The 23621-nt window shown below is 38.8% G+C and overlaps 1 protein-coding gene across 6 annotated transcripts in view; it reads right to left on the bottom strand.

The window, feature by feature from the left end:
* Positions 1-23621, bottom strand: part of LOC125451635 (protein MTSS 1-like) — a 176337-nt gene that overhangs the window by 29356 nt on the left and 123360 nt on the right. For all 6 annotated transcript variants that reach the window (XM_048529001.2, XM_048528998.2, XM_048529000.2 and 3 more), the window contains exons 4-6: positions 22437-22521; positions 21801-21892; positions 17561-17635 (exon numbers count right to left, since the gene is read on the bottom strand). In XM_048529001.2, the coding sequence (XP_048384958.1) occupies positions 17561-17635; positions 21801-21892; positions 22437-22521 (252 nt within the window). The remainder of the gene's footprint in view (positions 1-17560; positions 17636-21800; positions 21893-22436; positions 22522-23621) is intronic.

Consider the following 23621-nt stretch of genomic DNA (forward strand, 5'->3'; position numbering starts at 1 on the left):
AGGCATGTCATCTTGAAGCAGTTCTGCTCCACCTCTGACAGGATTTCAATTCTAATCTATTGTTATTGTTCACCATCATTGCTTCGTTGTTGCTTCTGGTGTTTGACAAGGTATTTGCCAAAACTCGTTTCCACAGCTATATCATATTCCTCAGTGACTGCCGCCAGCTCAGACTCACCCCAAAGTGGATCCTGATTGAAGTCTCATCTTTCAAGTTTGAATCCACCCAGGATCACAGGTATCTCTGTGACCATCTTGAAGTGGGATACACATCGTTCCTTAAATAATTGTTCTCACATTTGGAGATCCTCACTCAGTGCCATATATCGCCCTATGCACACTGTTGACCTCTCTCGCCATCAGCACTATCTCAAACTTTGCCGCCCAGTTGCACTTCATCCTCCAGCTCATTTCACATTCTAACAAGAAACATTTTCTTTTCTTTTCAGGCATTAACAGATGTAAGATGCAACAACTCAGGAGATATCCACGACCCTTTGGAATCTTCATCCAATCATATAACCCTACCTCTTGTCATGTATATATAACTGTTTCTGGCCATCCACCCTCTGTTGCTTAAACTTTCTGTACTCAGCAAAGATCTTAGTTTTATCCCCCTGCACCCTCAACTCAATAAATCTCAGGCACGATACAATGGTGAACTCTTCTTCTGTCACCTCCACCTCCTCTGGACAAGACTCTTCTCTCTGTCCCACAGACGCCTTCACCTGCCTTCAACACTCTTCCTTCACCTGGACCCCTCCTTCCAGCCTTTTTACCCGCACTTGAGCTGTTCGTGGGAAACTGTCGATCTCAATTTCTTATACACCACCTGCCCCTTCCCCATTTCAACCTATCTCCATCTGAACTGACTGTACTCCATACACTCAGATCCAACCCTGACTTTGTAATTAAGTCTGCTGACAAGGGTTGTGCTGTTGTTGTCTGGCACAGTCATCTCTACACAGTGCGTAGACACTTCCTCCTGTCTCCCCCAGATCATGACCCCATCATTAAACACCAGGATATTGTGTCCTCAACAGACATTAATCTGATGCCATATGGTGAACTCTCCTTGCCACTGCCTGCAAGCTCACATTTCCCTAATCCCGGACAGCCTGCTTCCATCTCCTTCCCAAAATCCATAAATAGGTTAGCCCAGGCAGACCATTTGTTATGCTAGCTACTGCCCTAAGGAACTCATTTCTTCCTACTGGGGCACGATTCTTTTCTCCCCTTGGACTATCGCGATTTCTCTGACACTTTGTCAGTTTCTGAAATTTTCCAGTAGACAGGCTCTAGCTGCCTCCTCTTCAGCCATGAAGGTTTAATCGCTTTACACGTCCATCTCAGTTCAGGATGGTCTCACAGCTCTGTTTCTTCCTGGAAAAAAAATGCCTGCACTGTCCCCACCCTCCACCATCCTCCTGCACCTGACCAAGCTCATCCTCACTTTGAACAGATCGTTTTTAACTCTTCTCACTTTCTTCAGGTCAAATGTGTGACCATTCTGAAGCCTGCCACCTGCACTCCCACCCCATCTTCAGGCATGAGCCTCAGCTATGCCTGTCTCTTTGTGGGATACAACCCACAATTTTTTCTCAATGACATTATTGGTGTTCCTTACCTCTTTCATTCAGAATTGGAAAAGCTTATTAATTTCAATTCCAATTTCCATCCTGCTCTCACCTCAACTGGTCCATCTCTGACACCTCCCTTTGCTTCCTTGACATCCCTATTTCCACTTTGAGGTACAGGCTGACCACCAATATCCACTACAAACCCACCAACACCAACAATTCTTTGACTACACATCCTCACACCTTGCTTCTTGTAAAGACTTTATTCCATTCTCCCAGTTTCTTCATCTCAGTCTCATCTGTTCCAATGACACCAGTTTCTAAAAGGGAACGTTCATTTTCTGAAGAAGGGTCTAGACCCAAAATGTCAGCCTTCCTGCTCCTCTGATGCTGCTTGACCTGTGTTCATCCAGCTCTACACCTTGTTAACTCTCTTCAAAACGACCATCTTCTTCAGAGGATTCCCCACCACTGTCATTGACAGGCCCCTCACCTCTTCTCTTTCCTCCCACAATAGTGGCAGGGTCCCCCTGGTCCTATCTTACCACTCCACCAGCATCCACATTCAAAGGATCATTAGCTGATAATTCCGCCACCTGCCGCTGGATGTCACCACCAGACACACATTCCCTTCCCCTCCCTTGTTAGCTTTCTGCAGGGACCATTCACATCTGGGACAACTTGGTCCGATGCTCCTCCACTCTCAACACCTCCCCACACCCCCAAGGCACCTTTCCATGCAATCACAGAGGATGCAGCACTGCTCTTTTATTTCCTCCCTACTCACTATCCAAGGCCCCAGCCGCACCTTCCAGGTAAAGCAGTGATTCACTCAATCTAGTCTACTGTATTTGTTGCTCACAGTGTAGTCTATTCTACACTGGGGAGACAAAATGTAGGCAAGGCAAATGCTTTGCAGAATACCTATGTCTGACCATAAATATGACCCCGAGCTTCTTGCAGCCTGCCATTTCAACATACTGTGTCCCTTGGTCAACGTCTCATCTTGGGCTTGCTACACTGCTCCAGGGAAGCTCAGCACCAGCAGGAAGAACAGTATCTCATTTTCCGCTTGGGAATTCCGCAGTCTTCTGGACTCAATGTCTGGTTTAACCAAAACCCAACATACCAGACCCTGTCATCACATAGCTGCTGCCACAAAAAAAAACCCATCGTCAGCCACTAATGGCCCCCATTAGAAGATATTGATTCTTCCAGGTTGGCCTTTACCGATTCCATTGTCTGGAAAACTGTTTCTCATTTCTCTGGACTCAATCGGCAACTATTATTTACTCCTGTCCCCACAACCCCCACCCCATCTTCTGCATACATAACTAACTTTGCCTAGTTAAAATCAGTTCTGAAGGAGGGTCGTTGGGCCCGAAATGTTAACTTTGCTCTCTCTTACCACAGATACTGCCGGACCGGATGAGCTTTTCCAGCAATTTCTGTTTTTGTTTCTACCCTTAATTAGGTTTTTCAGCTTATCTTTTCTTCCAACAAATTGAAACACAAATATTCTTTAACTGAAGCTATTCTATTTCCAAAAGATTGCAGTAAAGTGAACACCTGCATTTCATACAAGAGCAAGCAGATGAAAATTTATGACTGAATCACTTACAAAGATTTGGTTCTCAAATCTTGTACATTATAAATGTTCTGTCAGATTTGCCAGTATTATAAAGACAAACATAATCACTTAAATTCTCCTATGTACTTTACAGCCAACTCTATATTTTCACGATGGACCAAAATGGTGGTTTTCTTGCACTACCCTCAACCCAATTTTTTTTAGAATACATAAAATTGACAAATGAAACTTAGATAGTATGTTCCAGTGGATTTGAAAAGAAGCTAACATTTGCAGAAATCAATACTTAACGGCAGCATTTCTGGAGACAATATACTCGCATACATTCAAATTCAACAAATGAGAAAGGATAATGGAACTTGAGGCCTTTACAGGAAAAGATTTAGTAAATTTTGTTGAATTCCAAAAATCTTTAACATGAATATCCAGTTTTTGGTTTCTTACTGAGAACAAGAAGCATATTTAAACTGATCATAGACTAGACTATAAGACTTGTAGAAATGCAAACTTAAACTTGTCTCCTTTTTCAACCTATTGGTAATCAGTCACGGAACAACAAAAGCACACCTATATGTTTAAGTAAACGCATAGCGCAATACCAGGACAAGACATAATTAACATGCTTAAATAATGTTACAAATTCCAGTGCCTCTATAATTCAATCACCAATAATACTTCAGTGTACATCCATTCACAGAACATTAAGATAGTGCAGCAGGAACAATAAACCACGAACAAGGCTACTACACAGACGTTTAATTTCGGGTGGGGGGGGGATGGTGGGGAATGTATTAGGAGAAGAAAAGGGACACATCAACTGCAGGTACAGGATTGTTTCAACTCCCTTTGCCTCATAGAACCAATCCAAGTGGAGACGGGTTCAGAGCAATCCCACTCAACCTAAGCATAATGGCAAAATGATTTAGTAAAATGGCAAGTATGCAATGAAAGGATATTTACTTCTGAATTGGCTGAGCTGAATAAAACAAGATTGGTAGTGCTGTATATCATTCACTGGCAAATAAATTTGTTGGACATAAGAGGTCGGAAGATTTGTAAAGGATTATGATGCTTACAAGGAGACTTTCCACGCTAGTAACACTATATCTCCACAAAAATTTGTCTCATTCTTAGATTACCCCAACTCAAAGTTATTGATTCCGCTGCAGTTCAAAAAATTAATAATGCTTGGCGGGCCTTTGTTTTAAGGCAGTCAACTTTTCAAATCCTCATCTGGATGTTTTAAAATTGGGCAATGGTTTGTAAAACCTCCGATTCTATAGTCGCCAAAGATGTATAGTCTTTAATTGCTCTGAAAGACAAAACTCATTAGGCCATGTTGTGACTTGTTATTAACGTACATGTTAAATGGTGTAAACGTCAATAGTTTTGAATTCTAGGCATTGAATTATAGGTATTCCTGAGTCACTTTCAACTCAATTTTTCAGAATACATGATGCTGATATAAACAAAGGGCTAAGCAAAATAAAATAAGACTAAGCAGAAGATATAAAATTCACTGTTTATGTCCAAAAATTTAAAAAACCCTTTAACTTATTTCAACATAAATATAAAACATAAACTCAACTGCGAGTTGTCTTCAGTTCAAGTCCAAAGTCTTTGTGATTTGTGACATCTAATCAAAAATACTTACTTTATGCAATTTTCATCAAAATAGATTTTGAACATATTCAAATGCCAATCTATGTGTAATTAGTTGATCTTAGGGAGTACAGCTGTTGTATTTAGAAGGTGAAATTGAATGTCTGCTTTCTCATTATTCAGCGCTATCTGATAAAATCTGTTAGAAATATGTACTCAAATGTCTGTCTAATATTTGTCATCTGAGTCGGCTGTGTTGTCCCAACAGCCAAAACAGCATGTTGTGGCTCAAGGTCAGGCATGAGTGGACAGGTACAGTACAAAAGTCAAGTCACAGCTTAGAACCAACGCAATCCAAACAAGGTCAGTGCCTTGGAAGTGGACAAAAAAGCATGGGGGGAAATGCCACAAAATACGTATAAGGACATTTTGCCCACTGCTGCTCATTTCACGGTACATTAACTTCTGCATCATAATTAATTTGTGGCATTGTAAAATAAAGTTTATTTTATTCTGCTCAGTAGATTATTCCAAAAATTTCTCACTGACTGAGGAATTTTTTTCTGGTACATGTTCTAGATTTTATCATTCATTACTAGTTTTCTGAATATACTTTCTTCATGTCCCCCTAAGTAACTGGTTTTCCCATCTACCTTCATAATTGGAGATACTTTGATGAGGTTTGCATTTGACCTTCCTTGACTAAAAAACTTAAGGTCCTCAAACTTTCAACCTTAGTGCTTGGAATCATGTCTTACCATTGTCAATGCATTTTATCACACAATCAAAAGTGAATGCAACACTATATATAAAAAACCATTTCTATGGCATAGTACATTTACTGAAACTCACTCTTTCAATACATTCACTGGCTTGAGGTACTAATCTTAGTTTAATGGTGTCACTCCGCTTTAGTGTTCCTCCAATCTGAGCTCTTTTCCCTTCATCTGATACCACATTATTGGTGGTCATACATGCAGCTGTTTAGGTCTTAAACTCTGCACTCTGTGACTCACTGTTTCCAATGTCTCTATTTCCCTAGGCCTCACCTTTTCTTTAAGCATGGTTCTGTGAAGAGTTTGTAATGCTTTTCTATTTCTGCAATAGCTTTTATTGTTACAATAAGGCCATGCTCCACTCCAGGAACTAAGCAGCTAAAGCAAATGTGATAGACAGTTTTTCAATCTGTTCTGTCCTCATTTCAATAATGTGGATACAAGTACTAAAAAAACTTCTTTACTGAGTTATTATGCCCTTAATAGTCAAACAAAAATTAGAAAAAATATTTAAGTCAAATTATTAAAAATTCTATTCAAAAATAGGAGTAGACATTGAAGCAATGTTATTCTTGTATATTCAAACAGATCAACTTGCAATCTATTTTGTGCTCTCAAGTCTGACTGCTAACTCCTAAAAGATTTGTAGGCTTATACCTCTCTCTCTCTCTCTCTCTCTCTCTCTCTCCCTGTTAACAAGAATGAACTAGTTTCACAAGTCAAAAGTTTCTTCCCTATTTTGAGCTGTTTCAAGTAAGGATGTCTATAGGGAGAAAAGATTTGACAATTATGGTCTAATAGTTCCTAAATATTTCTCAATGCCAAAATTAAGCAAACTGTGGAAGTTTGGGCATGTTTTTTGAATGTTTTGAATGTTTTTTTTAGATCGTGGTACATGGGTTATGGAGAAGGTGAGTATGCGCACTGTGTATCTGAATTTCACAAATATAATTTACTGTAAACCAGGCTTGCTGCTAAACTCAAAAAGGATCAAGGTATTGTAGTAAAAAGTGTACAACTTTGAAGTGGACATAATGAAAAACTATGTGACTGACTAGAATTTATATTAAAATAATTTATGGTGGATGAAATCACATTTCTTTGGTATCATAACTGTTATGTACCAGTGAACATGAATATTAATTTCTATTTCTTAAGAAAAGCTTACATAAATAAAATACCTTTGGAATTTGAAAATAAAAATCCCTCAATAGAAACTTCACACTGTTAACTTCCATTGACAGGATTTACAGGGAAATCAAGTCATTCACCATCATAATCCTTTACATATTGCATTAATAGAATTATGACATATTAGTTATAAACTATCTGGTGCTATCTAATCCCAAAGTCATAACCTCACGGTGTATTGCAAAAATGCAAATGTTTTTAGTTAATAGTTTTCAATCACAATGTAGGTTGAAGTACTTCATCCAGTGCAGTTTTTTTTAAACTATGGAACAACAAAACAGATATTGGGTAATGTGTCACTCCTTTAATTTCCAAAATATGTATTTTCCAAACAAAGGTGCCAGCATAAAATCATTGCAATATTCAAAGATTATTCTCTTGGTGGGAGTAGGAAAGAGGCAAAGGGAAGAAACAGATTGGCAGTTACTGGTGAATGTCATTTATACACAGGTATCCGACAAAAGATTTTCATCACCAGTCAGCAGGATAGAACTCAACTTACCAAAAACATCAGCTAGCAGAAGATATGGCACAGCAAAATTTGATACAAAAAGGGAAAAAGAATAAGTCAAACTATTCTTCATGGTGTTATGCATAATAACTGCATCCACTTCTGTGCCAATTTATAAATGTATGTGCAAACTTATACTTTACTTCAATAGAATAGATAATATTGCAGTCAAGTGTGTGTTTGGTTACACTGTCATATAAGATTGCAGGTTCGTCATTCGTGGTATATCCGTTTATAATTTGATGCAATTGGCAGAATTAAAATGTCGATCAATCTTTTGATAGCCCTGTACCAGTGACATACCCACTCGCGGCTTATTAGGCCACAAGTATTTCTGAACAACAATTGTTCCCAGCTGTTGTGTGGCATTGTTTTAACTAGATAAAAATTAAAAGCCAGATATTAACAAGATAAAGGGAAAAATAAATTATGAACAGAAGGACACAAACCACTTTTTACAATAAGCCAGTTTATGTAACCTGCTTATCCCAATAATTCAATTCATTTGAAAAACTGTAAGCAGCAAATTAGACAAGTCGACTGGAACTGATTATAGCAACAGTATGAAGAGATTACATTTAAACAAAGTTAAATAATCACTTTGTAGCCACTTATACACACCACTTCTGGTCAGCTTGTTGGGTGTAAGTTTTTGAGACGTAAGTTGCTAAACATACAGTTTGTCATCAACTTTCAGATAAAAAAGACATCCGTATGACCACATACTCAGTACAAATCAACATTTTCAGAACCATGTTTTTCAAATTTATCGAAGACTTACTGTAACAAATTTTAAAAAAGATTAAATTTATATCAGCACAATGCTAGAGAGTTACAATTGTTAATTAAAAGACCACAAAATTTTCCCAGGAAAAAAAAATACAGAACTGCAGAAACTAGACATAATGGCAGATGTCAATTATCTTTTATTCCAGCTACACATTGTAATTGTTGCTCATCAACCGAGATTTCCTTTTTAAAAGTTTACAGGATGGACGTTATACTAAGGCTTCATAATACTTAGTTGCAATATTCCAGGCATGGCGCTTAGGAAGGATATCAAGACATGACAGAAGTGCAGAGGAGGTTTATTAGAACGTATCTGGAACGAGGTACTTCAGTTATATATGGCTAAATCTTTTGTAATCTTGCGCCATGTGAGAATTGTGTCAAATATTTTGGAAGATTTCTCACTGACACCTGGTAAGTTCTCGCACTGTATCACATAGTGAGATTTCTCTTTGTAGCTTACCAAACTCTGCGCATTAATTGCATGCCACGCCCCATAGCCTCTCTCATGTCCGATTCTGGCACATCTTACCATGTGCTGTTCGGCAGCAACTTGCCACTCAACAGATATCCTGGAATTAACTGGCATCTCTGGACATAATGCCATTTTTAAAAGCTCATTGGGCAACCAGACAAGCACGGTTAGTCTTGAGGTGCCCAGCATAGTTCCCGGCATTTCACCCAGACATGACAGAGAGAAAATCAACATCTCAGTTTACAGACAGTGTCCTGAAGGTCCTTCTGGACAGGTGGTGCAGAGGTGGGACTACCTCTTTTCCCAAGTCCAGTAGAGGAGGTTATGACATTAAGCCATGCCAATTAAAAACAAAATACTGCAGATGCTGGAAATGTGAAATTAAAACAAAAAGTGCTGGAAGAATTCAACAGCTCTGGCAGCATCTGGGGAGAGATAAACAAGGTTAATGTCTCAAGCCCAATATGATTTCTTCAGAACTCCAGAACGTCAGCCTGGTCCACGGTTGCTATTAAACTTAAAGCAGTCTCTGCCATCTGAAGGAATGCCCAACAACGTAGGAAGCATGTGATAGTTGACTTGTTTGCCAAGCTGGTAAGTTTGTTCTTAAACGTTTCATCACTATGCTAGATAACAGCATCAGTGCATGTCCGGTGAAGCACCCGTGTTCTGTCCTGTTTGCTATTTATTTGTCTTCGTTTGTTGGGGCAGGTGGCATCACTTTTAAATTTGTTTCTTAGTGGTTGGTATATTGGGTCCAGTTTCATACATGTTTATTAATGGAGTTCAGGTTTTCTTGTGTGGAATTCTCATGAGAGTCTTTGCTTTGCTTATCCCAGTTGAATTGGTGTCCCTCTTTGTCCATCAGTACTGAAATGAGTGACAGGTGGTCATGTCTCTTGATTCACCAACTAGCTACTAAGTGACATGACCAACTGTCAATCATTCCAATACACATGGACAAACAGGGACACCAATTCGACTGGGGCATCATAGCCATCCTAGTACAATCCAAGCAAAGACATACACGAGAATTGCTGGAAGCCTGGCACTCAAACCGGAACTCCATTAATAAACATGTAGAACCGCACCACACATATCAATCACTAAGAGACAAATCCAGAAGCGATGCCGCCTAACCTAACAAGCAAGTGGGGCAGAACACCAACACTTCACTGGAGGCACACTGAAGATGTTAACTAGCGTGGTGACGAAACATTTGCGAACAAATTTCCCAGCTCGGTGAGCAAGTCAACAACCGCATCAACAACCCCAGCCACAAATCTTCTCAAAAAGACGTAGGAAGAACGTCAATGTCTTTCTTTATTCTGCCAGCAGTATACCACCACCTTCTCTCCAACACATCACATTCATTATTTCTGTCAATACCCCACTATTCTCACCACTGCCTCCAACATCTTCCTCATTCATCCTCATGACCACAAAGCCCAGCACTAGTTATATGCTTTTTGCATTTCCTACTCACTCGCTTAGGAATGTCCCACTGCACCAACAGTAACAGCCATGCTATCCACTTTCATCTTCCGTGTCACTTTCTCTCTCATTCCAGGAGGAATACAAGTCACAATAAATCAGAATGGGTCAAGACGAATGGTATGCTGCCTGTCATTTGGCTCCTCATCCCTTATGAGGGGAGTTTCATGGCATAAGCTGCATTGAGAAGGGCCTGGGCTGGTTATGGAGGCTGTCAATGATCTACTGTACCAGGAACCCCGAAGCAAAAGCTATCCTCCTTAACTTGAACTGAGGCCTGCCGACTACTATGACAAGCTTTCTGGCTTTGTGCTTTGCTTTGACACTGTGTTAAAAAACAAAGCTGGTATAGCCCAAGGAGGAGCACTGAAATGCAGTGTAGTCCAATTAGTGAATTGGAAATGCTCCACGAGGGTTTTTAAGAGGCTGGCACATGTCAGATACCAATGTCAACATAGGCACAGGGTGTCTGTTACTGGTGCTCATAGAACGTGCCCTGAGATTTTGGTGTCCAGTTTCCAACATCAAGGTCAGTCAGAACAAGTGACAAGCTGAATTCACCAAGTGGTCTCTCTGGTTTCCATGTCAAGTTTTCCCATTAAGTTTGTTCGGCAGCATTCACTTCTGAATATTAATAAGGTTGGAAGTGCTGGTAACAAGTTGTTAAATAACCAACAATCCATATCAATTAGCATCTCGCCACTGTCTTGGGAGAACCTTGATGCACGTCTTGTGAAAACAGAGTGTCTGTTGACATTGGAGCTATTGCATATACATGCTCCAAACAGGAGTCAGAGAAAACTCAAAACATGAACCATTTCTCTCTCCACAGCACTTGCCAGACCTGTTTTTTCTAGTTGTTTAAGCCAAAAACTTAGCTCGAAGTAGCGAGTTAAGGGTCCTGACCCAAAACACCAACTTTCCTGCTCCGGTCCTCCAACTCCAGTGTGTTATTTCAGTCAAACAATCCATCTGTTTTAGAAGTATTAAGAATTATTTTTGGAATAAGAGGAAGAATCCAATTTCTTAACTGAATATTTCAAACAAGTTAATTTGCTTTTTGTGTACTCATCACAGGATAAATATAATTCTGACGTCCATCAGTTTTTAAAGTACAACTGATGAGAATAGTTCTAATAAGTTGTGCTACTTTGGCATGATAAAACATTGGTCCACATTCACAAATCCTCACAAGCTGAACTCTTAACTGAAATGTATTTCCTGATTGAGAAAATAGTTGTCTGAATGCAATCTCCGACTATCTGAGTAAAGAGGAACATTCAGAAGAAATTAGAGTTGCTAGGAAATTTAGGTACAAGGAAGGGAATAGGGGGATTTTGCAATAAATACATTGAAATAAGCAAAACAAATTTCTGTGTATAATCCCACAAGAAATGTGTTTTAGATCTTCATTCAGAAAAAGTGATTCACAGAAGTAATACGTCTCATCATTGGAAAAGTAACTTCCAGGCTCAGTTTGTACTTCTTTCAAGTCTGAATTGCTTTATCAAATTTATCGCATGGATAAACTAAATTACATTCAATGATTCATAATCAATTAAGAAAACTACTTTCTAAATTTAGAAAACAACATTACATAAATCTGAAGCTAAAGTTCTGAAATGATTTTGTGCCTACTTTTGACACAGGCAAATACTAACTAGCAAACTACTGACCCCTCAACTTCACAGCAGATATAATTGCTGATATCTATCATAGTGCAGAATTACAGCATTTGAACTAGTAGGAGCTGATTAAATTGATAAGATTTACACTAAAAATCATTAAACAAAATAAATGTGTATGGAATTGGAGATAATCTTGGAATATGGCTAAAAAAAACAGCTGGTGGTGAGACTGAACACAGATTGGGGATGAACAGAATTGCTCTAAATATAAAGTGAGGCATAGTGCCTAGAATTTGCTAGGAATATACTGAGATTAAGACACACATTGCTACTCGTGCCTTTAAGGAAGAAAGTAATTTGTGGCAAGAACAAGGTACACCACAAGTGACAGCAACAAACTGTTGGATGATGGGCAATGCTTTGCCATTTGCTTTGCAAAATGATGTCTTCCTTTATATTTCCCTTTAGGTTTTTGGAAAATGCTCAATTTCCACTAAAAGAAAGAATCATACTTTTCTCAACTTAGGACTGGTACTGGATAATGTGAGGATGCTTTATATGATCAAATTTCTATTCCTGTAATGTCATAAACTTTCCAGCCTCAGAAAAGGAACAGCTGAAATTGTGGAGTTTTACTCCAGCGAGTTCATGCTGTCATTTTTGGTAAATTAAAAAATGTTGCTTTGAAAGGTATGCCTCCATCCCATAAGATTAGTTCTAAAAATGAAGCTCAATGAAGGAACAGATATATACATTGAAGTCTGATATATGTGCCTACAGCATAGAACGTTGAGGTCTTCTTGTAGGTCCTTTAAAAACACCAGTTGTCAGCTAACAAGGGAAGACTTCAACGCAGACGTTATTACTGTGCGATAACTATTGCCCAGCTGAAAATATTCTGGTTTGGATGTAGAATATGTTCCTCCCACTTTGACAGCAAGTCTTTTTTCCAGAATAAATACAAATGCCATTTCATAAAGATTCAAAGCACAATAGTACCCTTATGAATGGGAATGCAAGTAACTTGACTTTGGGCCATGTAATTCATTGAAGTGAATTAAATTAGGGTAGATCTATTTTTGTTGACGGATAATAAACTGATAAAGGGTCTGTTTCACTGTCGATCAGTGCCTTCGAACAGAGCAACAAAAGAAATTCTTTAGCTATCACAAATGATTTACACCCCAAAATAATGTGCAGAAGTAATGCAATCCATCACTGGAAGAATGTAATGAAGAAGAAACTCCTGCTCTTCAACCGCTGATCAAATACTATAAAAGGCAAATTGCCTCATTCTAAATAAGAAATTTCAATATCAACACCACTGCCAGAAGCTTCATGCACTTTATATGCCACCTGAAATGTCTGAACATTAATCTTCCTTGCTCATAAGCCAACAGAGAAGCATCCATAAGAACAGTGGATGCTGCAAATCGGAAACAAAAACAGAAATCGCTGGAAAATTCAGGTTTGGCAGCGTGTGGAGAAAAATCAGAGTTAATGTTTCGGGTCCAATATCACATCTTCAAAAAAGCATCCATCACGACTCTGAATTTATTGAAGTGGCTGCAGGAGAACCTTTTGAAGCATATTCACTAGAGTTCAACACAGGAATTCCAGTGAAACTAGTCTTGCAGTCAACAGTAAGAGAGAACTCATTAGTGTATTTCTCATCAAGCACATTGAAGAAAAGGAGTATGTTGGACTGATCCATCTCAAAAGCGAATCTGAATGCAGGATAGAATACACAATGGTTTTTTAGGAAATCCTTCCAAGCAACTGCAGGATCAAAAATTGTGAATGAATCCTCTACCTATAAAAAATATGCACACAGGTTCATTCGTCCAAAATGTTTCTGTGGAAATCAACAAAAGTGACAGCAAGCACAAGATGTGGAGCAGATTACATGAGTCCTTCATTTGTTTGGCTAAATACTGCTGTAATTAAAAAAAAACTGTCCTTGACAGTTGCAAAGTGTGTAAGTTCAATGAGTACAGATTCAGAAAATGACAGTGCTTCTGAATTGCCTGACATACTATTTGAGAAACTAACTATCGGATTCTCCAAAACTGCTTACTGCAAGTCTACCTTCAGCAGCCTAAAGAGATTTACAAAGCCTCACACAAAACTAGCACAATCAAGAATCTGTTTATCTTGCAAGGTTAACCTAGAAATAAGGCACACCCTTGAACTATGGTTCTCAATCATACTGCACAAACTTGCAAAAGGTCGAATGGTGGCCAATCTCAGGCCTAAAAAGTGTCTAGTCTACCTCAAATTACCCAGGGAAGATAAGTATTTCAAAAATTTAAGTAACGGGTTGAGGAAGCCATTTCACAGTTACAGTGCAGCATCTATGCAAGTATGGTCTCAAGAGTTTGGAATTGAGATGATGCAAAAATTTACTACGCGACCTGAGAGAAGTATATAAAATTATGAGAGGCATTGATAAGGTGGATAGTGGGAGAATTTTTTCCAGGGTGGGAATGTCAAATACTAGGTTTAAGGTGAGAGGGAAAAAGTTTAAAGGAGATGTGAGAGGAACGCTTTTTAACTCAGATTGATGCCTGGAATGCACTGCCCAGGAGGTGGTAGAAGCAGAGAGAACAGAAAATGTGTAAGAGTCACTTAGACAGACATGAACAAGCAGGGAATATAGGGATATGGACCACTTGCAGGCAGTTGGATTTAGTTTAGAATGGCATCATGGTTGGCACAGATACAATAAGCCAAAAGGCCTATTTTATGTTCTATATATCGAAGATCATAGAATCATAGAATCCTTACAATGTGGAAAGAGGTACTTCGGCCCAACGGTCCACACCGACCCTCAGAGCATCTCACCCAGGCCCAAAACTAGACCCAGACCCATCTCCCTATAACCCACCCAATCTACACATCCCTGAACACTACAGGAAATTTAGCACAGCCAATCCACCTAGCTTGCACAACTATGGGCTGTGGGGGGACACCGGAGCACCTACAGGAAACCCACACAGTCATGGGGAGAATGTCTGTGTGGAGTTTGCACAGTCACCCAAGGATGGAATCAAACCCAGGTCCGTGGCTCTGTGAGGCAGCAATGCTAACTGAGCCACCGTACCGCTCAAATATTCAACCTGCATTGATATTTGAAAATTAATGCCTTCCTTCTGTTAGAGAACATTAATGTAAAGGCTACGAAGAGGGTAGGTAGAGAAAATATCAATACATTTGTTTAAAAAGCATGAAATCTGCCAAATTGTTGATTTGAATAACAAAAAAAGATATAAAACAACCAAGTACTTCGAATTCAAACTTTAAAAATGCAAACTTTACCAATTCTATAGTTGTCATGGCTTGGAAATCAGTATTATGAATTTTGTTTTAAATGGCAAGATTAGCCTTACAATTGGAGAAAGAAGAACCAGAAATGTAAGTCAGACAGGTGACAGCCACATTGTCACCTCAATTATAAACTCAATTGTGAGTGGTCCACAGAAAACCAAGAGATTCTCCGCAAATGAAAACTTCATCCAGTTTGGAAAGGATAATAATTAACATACATTTTTGTTCTACTAACATTTTATATTACATGTAAATAGTCGCAGCCATGAACAAAACATTAGAAACAACCCGCAGAAGGATTTTCTTTCAAAGTTCATTACACGACAATTTGACTTTATGCAATTAAAACATTAATTTCCAGTGTGTTGAACATGATATCCTTGTTTGAACCCCATCCACACCTGCGCTCTCCCCCACCCAGAACACATCAACCATCAGCACAGTCACAGATTTTGTTATTTATGAAGACAGGCAATTACAATTGTTAGATTCAAAATAAGTGAAACAAGGGCAAAATCATAAGCCCTTCATGTTCACAAGACAGCTTTATAGGTCAGACTGAAGAACACAGAAAACTGATAATAGATCAACTTATTTTTCATCAGTTTTCATCTAATGCACTTGAGATGGTTATATGGCAATATTAACACAGACTAGGGGAAGGTCAATCAATCAGAACTGAACAGCATCCGAGGCCTTTGAGGATTATATCCTATATGTTTGAACATCTACACCCACCACTTACACTTCTTTGTAGGGATACAATATGCTGGAATTACTGTTTGTAATTTTTAAATAAAACAATGTATGGCCAAAATATATTGGACAACTTTATGTCACAAATCCTAATCCTCTCATATTTTCAAAACACAAGCAAATACATTTTATAAAAACACTCAATTGAGAAAATTTATGTTGTCCACTTAACTTCCTTATCCATGAAAAAGAAAGTCAATAATTTGGAAACAATAACAAGATGAGTTGTGCGACAGCTGTGATCCGAAGTGAAACATTAATATTTTGCATGATTTCAAACATTCATTCTTCAATAAATAGGTTTTAGTATTGAAAAAAGTTACCACAGCTCTAAAGTTGGATTTCAGAGAAATGAAAATTTGTGTGCAACAAAGAATGCAGGAATATTATTATCAAAGTAACAGAAAATGTTTATTAAAATTCCTGGAACAATCACAACAAAGGATTCAAGGGAGTTGGATTTTCTATGCAGGACAAAAATTCCACTCACAATGATTTTAGAGGACTAGGGCAGATCTGTGGCAGATCATATGCCAAAACGGCCTAATTTCTTAACTTGTGCCAGAAGTTGCATTCTGATCATAAATATGCAAAAACCCAAAATACAATTAATAACAGTCTTCATAAAACTGATTTTTATAATAGGCATTATTTGCTCTCAGTTTTTTTTTGAAGCAATAAGAACAGCTGTAATTAATTAATTTCTGCGATCATTTTAGTGCAATGAACTGTTTCGTGGTGTCACAGTAGGTCGAAACTAAACTTAAATTGGATATGGTCAAAAACAATAAGCACTTTTCACATTTCTAAAATAGTATTTGATGATTAGAATTACCTTTGTATTATTGATAGTTACAAAGGATGTTGTGTACATGAGAAAGTGCTTGTAATTCAATGGCGGATATACTTGCATAATAGCAGAGTATGATACAAAAGCAATACAGTATTTAAAAAGGTCCAAATTTCTGATACTAGACTAACATGGGTAAGATATGCTTTTGGAGAACAAACTCAGATCTGGGCAAACTCTTAAGGAATATGGGAGGTTACAAATAAAGAAAAAAATGCAGTCTGTATTTTGCAACTGATTATTGAAGGATTTGATCCTATGTGCCAGTACTGAAATACGTTTTCTTCATTATGGACCGGTTTCCAATAACAATTAATTGCGATAGCAGACTTATGCAAGTACTCATTTGCAAGAATCCATTGTTGTAAATGTCTTAAAATACTGAGCGTTAAATAAGTGAGAGCAGATTAGCGTGAGAAAAAATATACTGATCTAGCACTTGGAAGTAGGAATTATTCAAATTGCCACTAGATACTGCAATAGAGGACTAGGAATTTGTGCAGAAGAATACTTTGGAGCAATGTATGGTCTTTCTCATTGGTAATTATTTTGTGATTACAAAGTAGATAAAATTTCACTGTTTTAATCTGATCCATTAGAGGGGTAATGCTGTGAGCTATGTAAATGGTAACATAGATAACATCATGCTTCAGATACTTATAGTGATTTTCTTAGCAGAATTCAAAGAACCACCAATTTCTTTTACAAGAGACAGAATTTCGACTTTCTTGACTTACTTCATTTAATTCAACTGTTTTATTTTGGCAATAGTAAACAGCTGCAGAGCATTAATATATTCTGCTTGCCTATCTCTGACTGGAATAACATGAATTAGACTACAATATTCAATACTTGGTACCAATAAATTGCATTGATGTGCAGAATAGGTAGTTTCACACCTGTTGCCGTTAATGAGGTACACCCATAGGTACTTTTTGTACTATAGGGATGTTAAAAGCAGAAACACAAACGTGCATTCGGATAACATACCTTTCTTTGCCTTCTTCTGAAGCTTCAATGTATCAGACGATTTCTTTTTGATTTCTTGTCGAGCTTTCTTATATTCTTAAAAGGAAAGAAAACACCTGTCAAGATCTATATTATTATCAGTTGCATCTCCTACTACAGATTTCTGTCGTTCTCTCCTCTTTGTGGGAAGCTAGGGAAGTGATTGCTGGGATCCAACACAGCCCACTTCTACAGGCTCAGAGGTACACAAACTGAGGGTCCCTCTCAGACCCATTGTCTCACTACCAGGCACACCGAAGAACTATAACAGAACTTGAAATACTTAGTTGACAACACAACCTACTCCATCCATTCCTCCCAAGAATTCCTCAACATCATCAATGATACCAGGACTGAAGAGGAAGACTTGACGATATCCTTTGATCAACTATTTATATCCATAAACATTGACCTAGCCAAAGAGACAATTGCCACATTACTGGGCGAATCAAGTAGACAGGCACTCCAGGACATCAACATCATCAATAAGGACACCACCATGAAACTACTAGATCTATGCCTCACAACCCACTTCACTTTCAATGACGGCATATACAGACTGGAAGGTCACTAATACGGTGCAATTATTTAAGAAAGGTCGTAAGGAAAGGCCAAGGAACTATAGACTGATGAGCCTTATGTGAGTGGTGGGCAAGTTATTGCAGGGGTTTCTGAAGAACAGGATTTACACGTATTGGGAAAGGCAAGGACTCATTAGGGATAGTAAACATGGCTTTGTGTGTGCTAAGCTGTCTCTCACTAATTTGATTGAATTTTTTGCATAAACTAATGAAGAAAATTCATGAAGGCAGAATGGACGATGTTGTCTATACGGATTTCAGCAAGTCCTTCAACAAGGTTCTGCGGGGGATACTAGTTACCAAGATTAGATCACGTGGAATCTGGGGAGAGCTAACCATTTGGATACAAAGTTAGCTTGAAGGCAGGAAACAGGGTGATGGTGAAGGGTTGTTTTTCAGACTGAAGGCCTGTGAACAGAGGTGTGCCTCAAGGATTAGTGCTAAGTATGCTGGTTTTTGTCATTTATATAAATTATTTGGACGTGAATGCAGGAGGTCAGATTAGTAAGTTTGCAGATGACACCAAAATTGGTGGTGTAGTGGACAGTGACGCAAGTTATCTCAGAGTATAATGGGCCTCAATTGAGCAGGACTTAAACACTTAATGGTAGAGTCCTGGGGACTGTTGCCGACCAACGAGACCATGGGGTGCAGGTAGAGAGGGTAAAGAAGAGAGTGTTTGTTATGCTTGCCTTTATTGGTCAATGCACTGAGTACATAAAGACATAAGAACATAAGAACTAGGAGCAGGAGTAGGCCATCTGGCTCCTCGAGCCTGTCCTACTGTTCAATTAGATCATGGCTGATCTTTTTGAGACTCAGCTCCACCTACCCGCCCACTCACTTTAACCCTTAATTATTTTACTGTTCAAAAGTTTATCTAGCCTTGCCTTAAAAACATTCAGTGGGGTAGCTTCAACCACCTCACTGGGCAGGAAATTCCACAGGTTCACAACCCTTTGGGTGAAGAAGTTCCTGCTGACCTCAGTACTACATCTGCTTCCCTTTATTTTGAGGCTATGTCCCCTAGTCCTAGTTTCACCTGCTATCAGAAACAACCTCCCTGCCTCCACCTTATCTATTCCCTTCATAATCTTCTATGTTTCTTTCAGATCTCCCCTCATTCTACTGAATTCCGATGAGTATGATCCCAGCCTACTCAGTCTCCCCTCATAATCCAACCTTCTCAACTCTGGAATCAACCGAATGAACCTCCTCTGCACCCCCTCCAGTGCTAGTATATCCCTTCTCAAGTAAGGAGACCAAGACTGCACACAGTACTCCACGTGTGTCCTCATCAGGACCCTACATAGCAGCAGGATAGCCTCCCCGTTTTTAAATTCCATCCCTCTAGCAATGATAGACAAAATTCCATTTGCCTTTTTGATTAGGTGCTGCACCTGCAATCCGACTTTTAGCAACTCATGCACAAGGGCACCCAAGTCACTCTGCACAGCAGCATGCTGCAGTTTTTTTTAACCATTTAAAACATAGTCCATTTTGCTATTATTCCTTCCAAAGTGGATGACCTCACACTTATCAATGTTGTACTCCATCTGCCAGACCTTTGCCCGCTCACTCAGACTATCTATATCCCTCTGCAGACTTTCAGTGTCTTCTGCACACTTTGCTCTACCACTCCTCTTAGTGTCATCTGCAAATGTTGACACATCACACTTAGTCCCCAACTATAAATCTACTGTGTAAATTATAAACAGTTTGGGTCCCAATACTGATCCTTGAGGCACACCACTAGCCACTAACCGCCAACCAAAAAAACACTCACTTACCCTTAACTCTTTGCTTTCTACAAGTCAACTAATCCTCTATCCATGTCAATACATTACCTGTAATACTGTGTAACTTCATCCTAAGTAACAGCCTTTGGTGTGGCACCTTGTCAAATGCGTTCTGGAAATCCAGATACACCACATCCACAGGTTCCCCATTGTCCACCTTGCAAGTAATGTCCTCAAAGAATTCCATCAAGTTAGTTAAACATGACCTACCCTTCATGAACCCATGCTTGGTTTTCCCAATGGGACAATTTATATCCAGATGTCTTGCTATTTCTTCCTTAATGATAGATTCAAGCATTTTTTCCCCAACACCGAAGTTAAGCTAACTGGCCTAAAGTTACCTCTTTTTGTCTACTTCCTTTTTCAAACAGTTGCATCACATTGGCTGAATAAAGGAGTTGGAAGGTCATGTGGTGGCTGTACATGACATAGTTAGGCCATTTTTTGAATAATGCATTCAATTCTGGCCTCTGCGCTAATAGGAAGGATGTTGTTATACTTGAAAGTGTGCAGAAAAGATTTACAAGGATGTTGCCAGGTTTGGACGGTTTGAGCTGGAGGGAGAGGCTGAATAGGCTGGGGTTATATTCCCCAGAGCGTTGGAGGCTAAGGGGCGACCGTACAGAGGCTTATAAAATCATGAGGGAATTGACAGGGTGAATAGCCAAAGTCATTTTCCCAAGATAGGGGAATCTGGATGGGTAAATAAGGACATGTTTAGAGGGATTCAGGTCAAATGCTGGCAAATGAGACTAGATTAAGTAATTGCCGAAGTACAAAGGGATCTGGGAGTGCTAGTCCAGGATTCTCTAAAGGTTAACTTGCAGGTTGAGTCCATGATTAAGAAAGCGCATGTAGTGTTGTCACTTATCTCAAAACAGTTGGAATATAAAAGCAGCGATGTGCTTCTGAGATTTTATAAAGCTCTAGTTAGGCCCCATTTAGAATACCGTGTCCAATTCTGGGCCCCACACCTCAGGAAGGACAAAGTGGCACTGGAGCGTGTCTAGCGGAGATTCACACGGATGATCCCTGGAATGGGAGGCCTAACATATGATGAACGGCTGAGGATCCTGGGACTGTATTCATTAGAGTGCAGAAGGTTGAGGGGAAATCTAATAGAAACTTACAAGATAATGCACGGCTTAGTAAGGGTGGATGATAGGAAGTTGTTTCCGTTAGGTGGGGAGACTAGGGCCCGTGGGCACAACCTTAGAATTAGAGGGGGTCAATTTAGAACGGAAACGAGGAGACATTTCTTCAGCCACAGAGTGGTCGGCCTGTGGAATTCATTGCCACGGAGCGCAGTCGAGGCCGGGACGTTAAATCTCTTCATGGCAGAGATTGATACATTCTTGATCTCGCAAGGAATTATGGGCGACGGGGAGAGTGCAGGGAAGTGGAGGTGAAGTGCCCATCAGCCATGATTTAAATGGCAGAGTGGACTCGATGGGCCAAATAGTCTTACTTCCACTTCTAGGTCTTATGGTCTTATGATCCACCTTCCCTCCTCTCCCTATTTATTTCAGAACTCCCACCCCATCCCCCTTCCCTGATGAAGGGTTTTGGCCCGAAACATCAGCTTTCGTGCTCCTAAGATGCTGCTTGGCCTGCTGTGTTCATCCAGCTCCACATTTTGTTATCTCACATTAAGATAATTGATGTGATCAATCAAACTTTTGATTAACCTGAAATAAGGGCTGGCTCACAAAGTGAATTACTCATTTTTTAGCTTATTATGATGAAAGCAAGATTAGAATTTAAAGAAATACAGCATTTCGCATTTGTTTGATTGGAGGCATTTTCAGGCTTTTGCAAGTAGAAGTCCTTGCTTCAGTGTACCTTTTGCATGATCCTTGTCCAGCTGGTTGGCCACTTTCTTCCATTCTTCCATTTGATCCTGAAGTGGATTTATCAGGCAATCGATCAGAGCTCTAAGTTAACCAAATAATGTTAAGATCAGTACAGACAATTTATTTTGAATGTAGAAAGATACCTGCACAATGCAAGTGGATTTAAATGGAAATTATTTAACGTGAATGCTGACATATGCTAATTTATGTTTTCAAAATTAATTTTCAAATTAATTTTAACTTGCAGCATAAAAAGGTCACTCAATATTGATCAGCAAAGATTTCTTTTGAATGTTTTAATGTCCTGCTTATATAACAGTTCTCCAAACAAAGCCACTAATTAATGAAGGGTGAAGTAACTCAATTCAGTGCCTGAACAGAAATTGAAAACTATAATCTGATGTCATTTGGCAAACTGAAAATAAATAAATGTGGAAAATGAAGTAGGTCAGCTGAAAAAGCTGAAAAATAGGCCCAAATAAACGTCTGTCTAATTTAGCCAGATCATCTTCAAAACTATAATAAGTCTAAACAGATGTTGAACCAATGAAAACAAATAATCCATCAATAACTATGGAATACAATGCCTTCTTTGTTAAACATTTACAAGAGCAAAATAACTTACACTGAGAATTGACGAAGTTTAGACTCTATACTTCTGTGCCTCATACACATTCTGGTTAATGCTGAACCAATTTCTCTTGTTGCACCTAATGAGGGAGGAAAAGGCTATCATTAAAAAATCTTCATAGCTATCCAGTCACTTTAATATCTGTACCAATCTTTCTAAGTTTAACTTTCAAAATATCTATCTTCAGGACAAACTCAAAACAGAATTACAGATTGTTCAACATCACATTTTTCCAGTTTCACTTTTCCAAAACAAAATCCAGTTTACTCGTTATAACTAAAAGCCAATTTAAAATTTTGTTCAGTTGCTTACTTTGGTTTCTTTTCAAGGAAAACAATTTTAAAATCAACTAGCTCTAAAATGAAAATGAAGTGTGAGGAGCATAGACACACACTAGAAAACAACAAGGGATGCCTCTTTCACATAATGTTAAAATATTCTTTATTTACAATTAAACATGAATTAAAGATAACATCCAAAGGCCAAAATATGTTAAATTTGCTTGTTAACATTTTGGGTCTCTTTTCATTTATGTACTGTCCTGCCTAAATGCGTAGCCAAAACATTTCTCAGCACAATAGGCTCCCCATATACTAATTTCTATTGCTTTCATCAAAAATGCTCCAATATATAACAAGATTGTGTGGTGTATAAAAAAGCAACATCCGAAGAAGTGGCTTTCACTATTATTGATCCTTCTTTTTGGTTGCTATGAAATACACAAATCGAGAGATTCCAGGAACCAGTGCTGGCACGGATCTTGTGCTTCATGAAATCATTTTTTTTTCCATGAATATAAATGCACCAAGGACAATTCACTAATTGATGCACCAAGGAAATTATTATTAGTACATTTATAGTGCAGCTGCTCAACTTGAACTGGATGGTTATATGCATGTGCACCACTGAACTCAAAGTAAGTAAAACTTAACTTCAGCAGGCAACAGTAAGTGTCACCGTCAGCGACTGAAAACAAGACAGCTGAAAATTTAAACAGACGAGAATGATAAACATTCTGCTAGATAAGCGAGCTAAGATGTCTACCAGTTATAATCATCTGAAAATGCTCGATCTTGTCTGATCTCCGAAGTTAAGCAAACTCAGGCTTGGTTAGCACTTGGATGAGAGGCTGCCTATTCTTGCTGCACACTGGTACAGTCCTTACCTCTGAGCCAGGAG

The sequence above is a fragment of the Stegostoma tigrinum genome, chromosome 5, assembly GCF_030684315.1.
Source record: "Stegostoma tigrinum isolate sSteTig4 chromosome 5, sSteTig4.hap1, whole genome shotgun sequence".
Taxonomy (NCBI): Eukaryota; Metazoa; Chordata; class Chondrichthyes; order Orectolobiformes; family Stegostomatidae; genus Stegostoma; species Stegostoma tigrinum.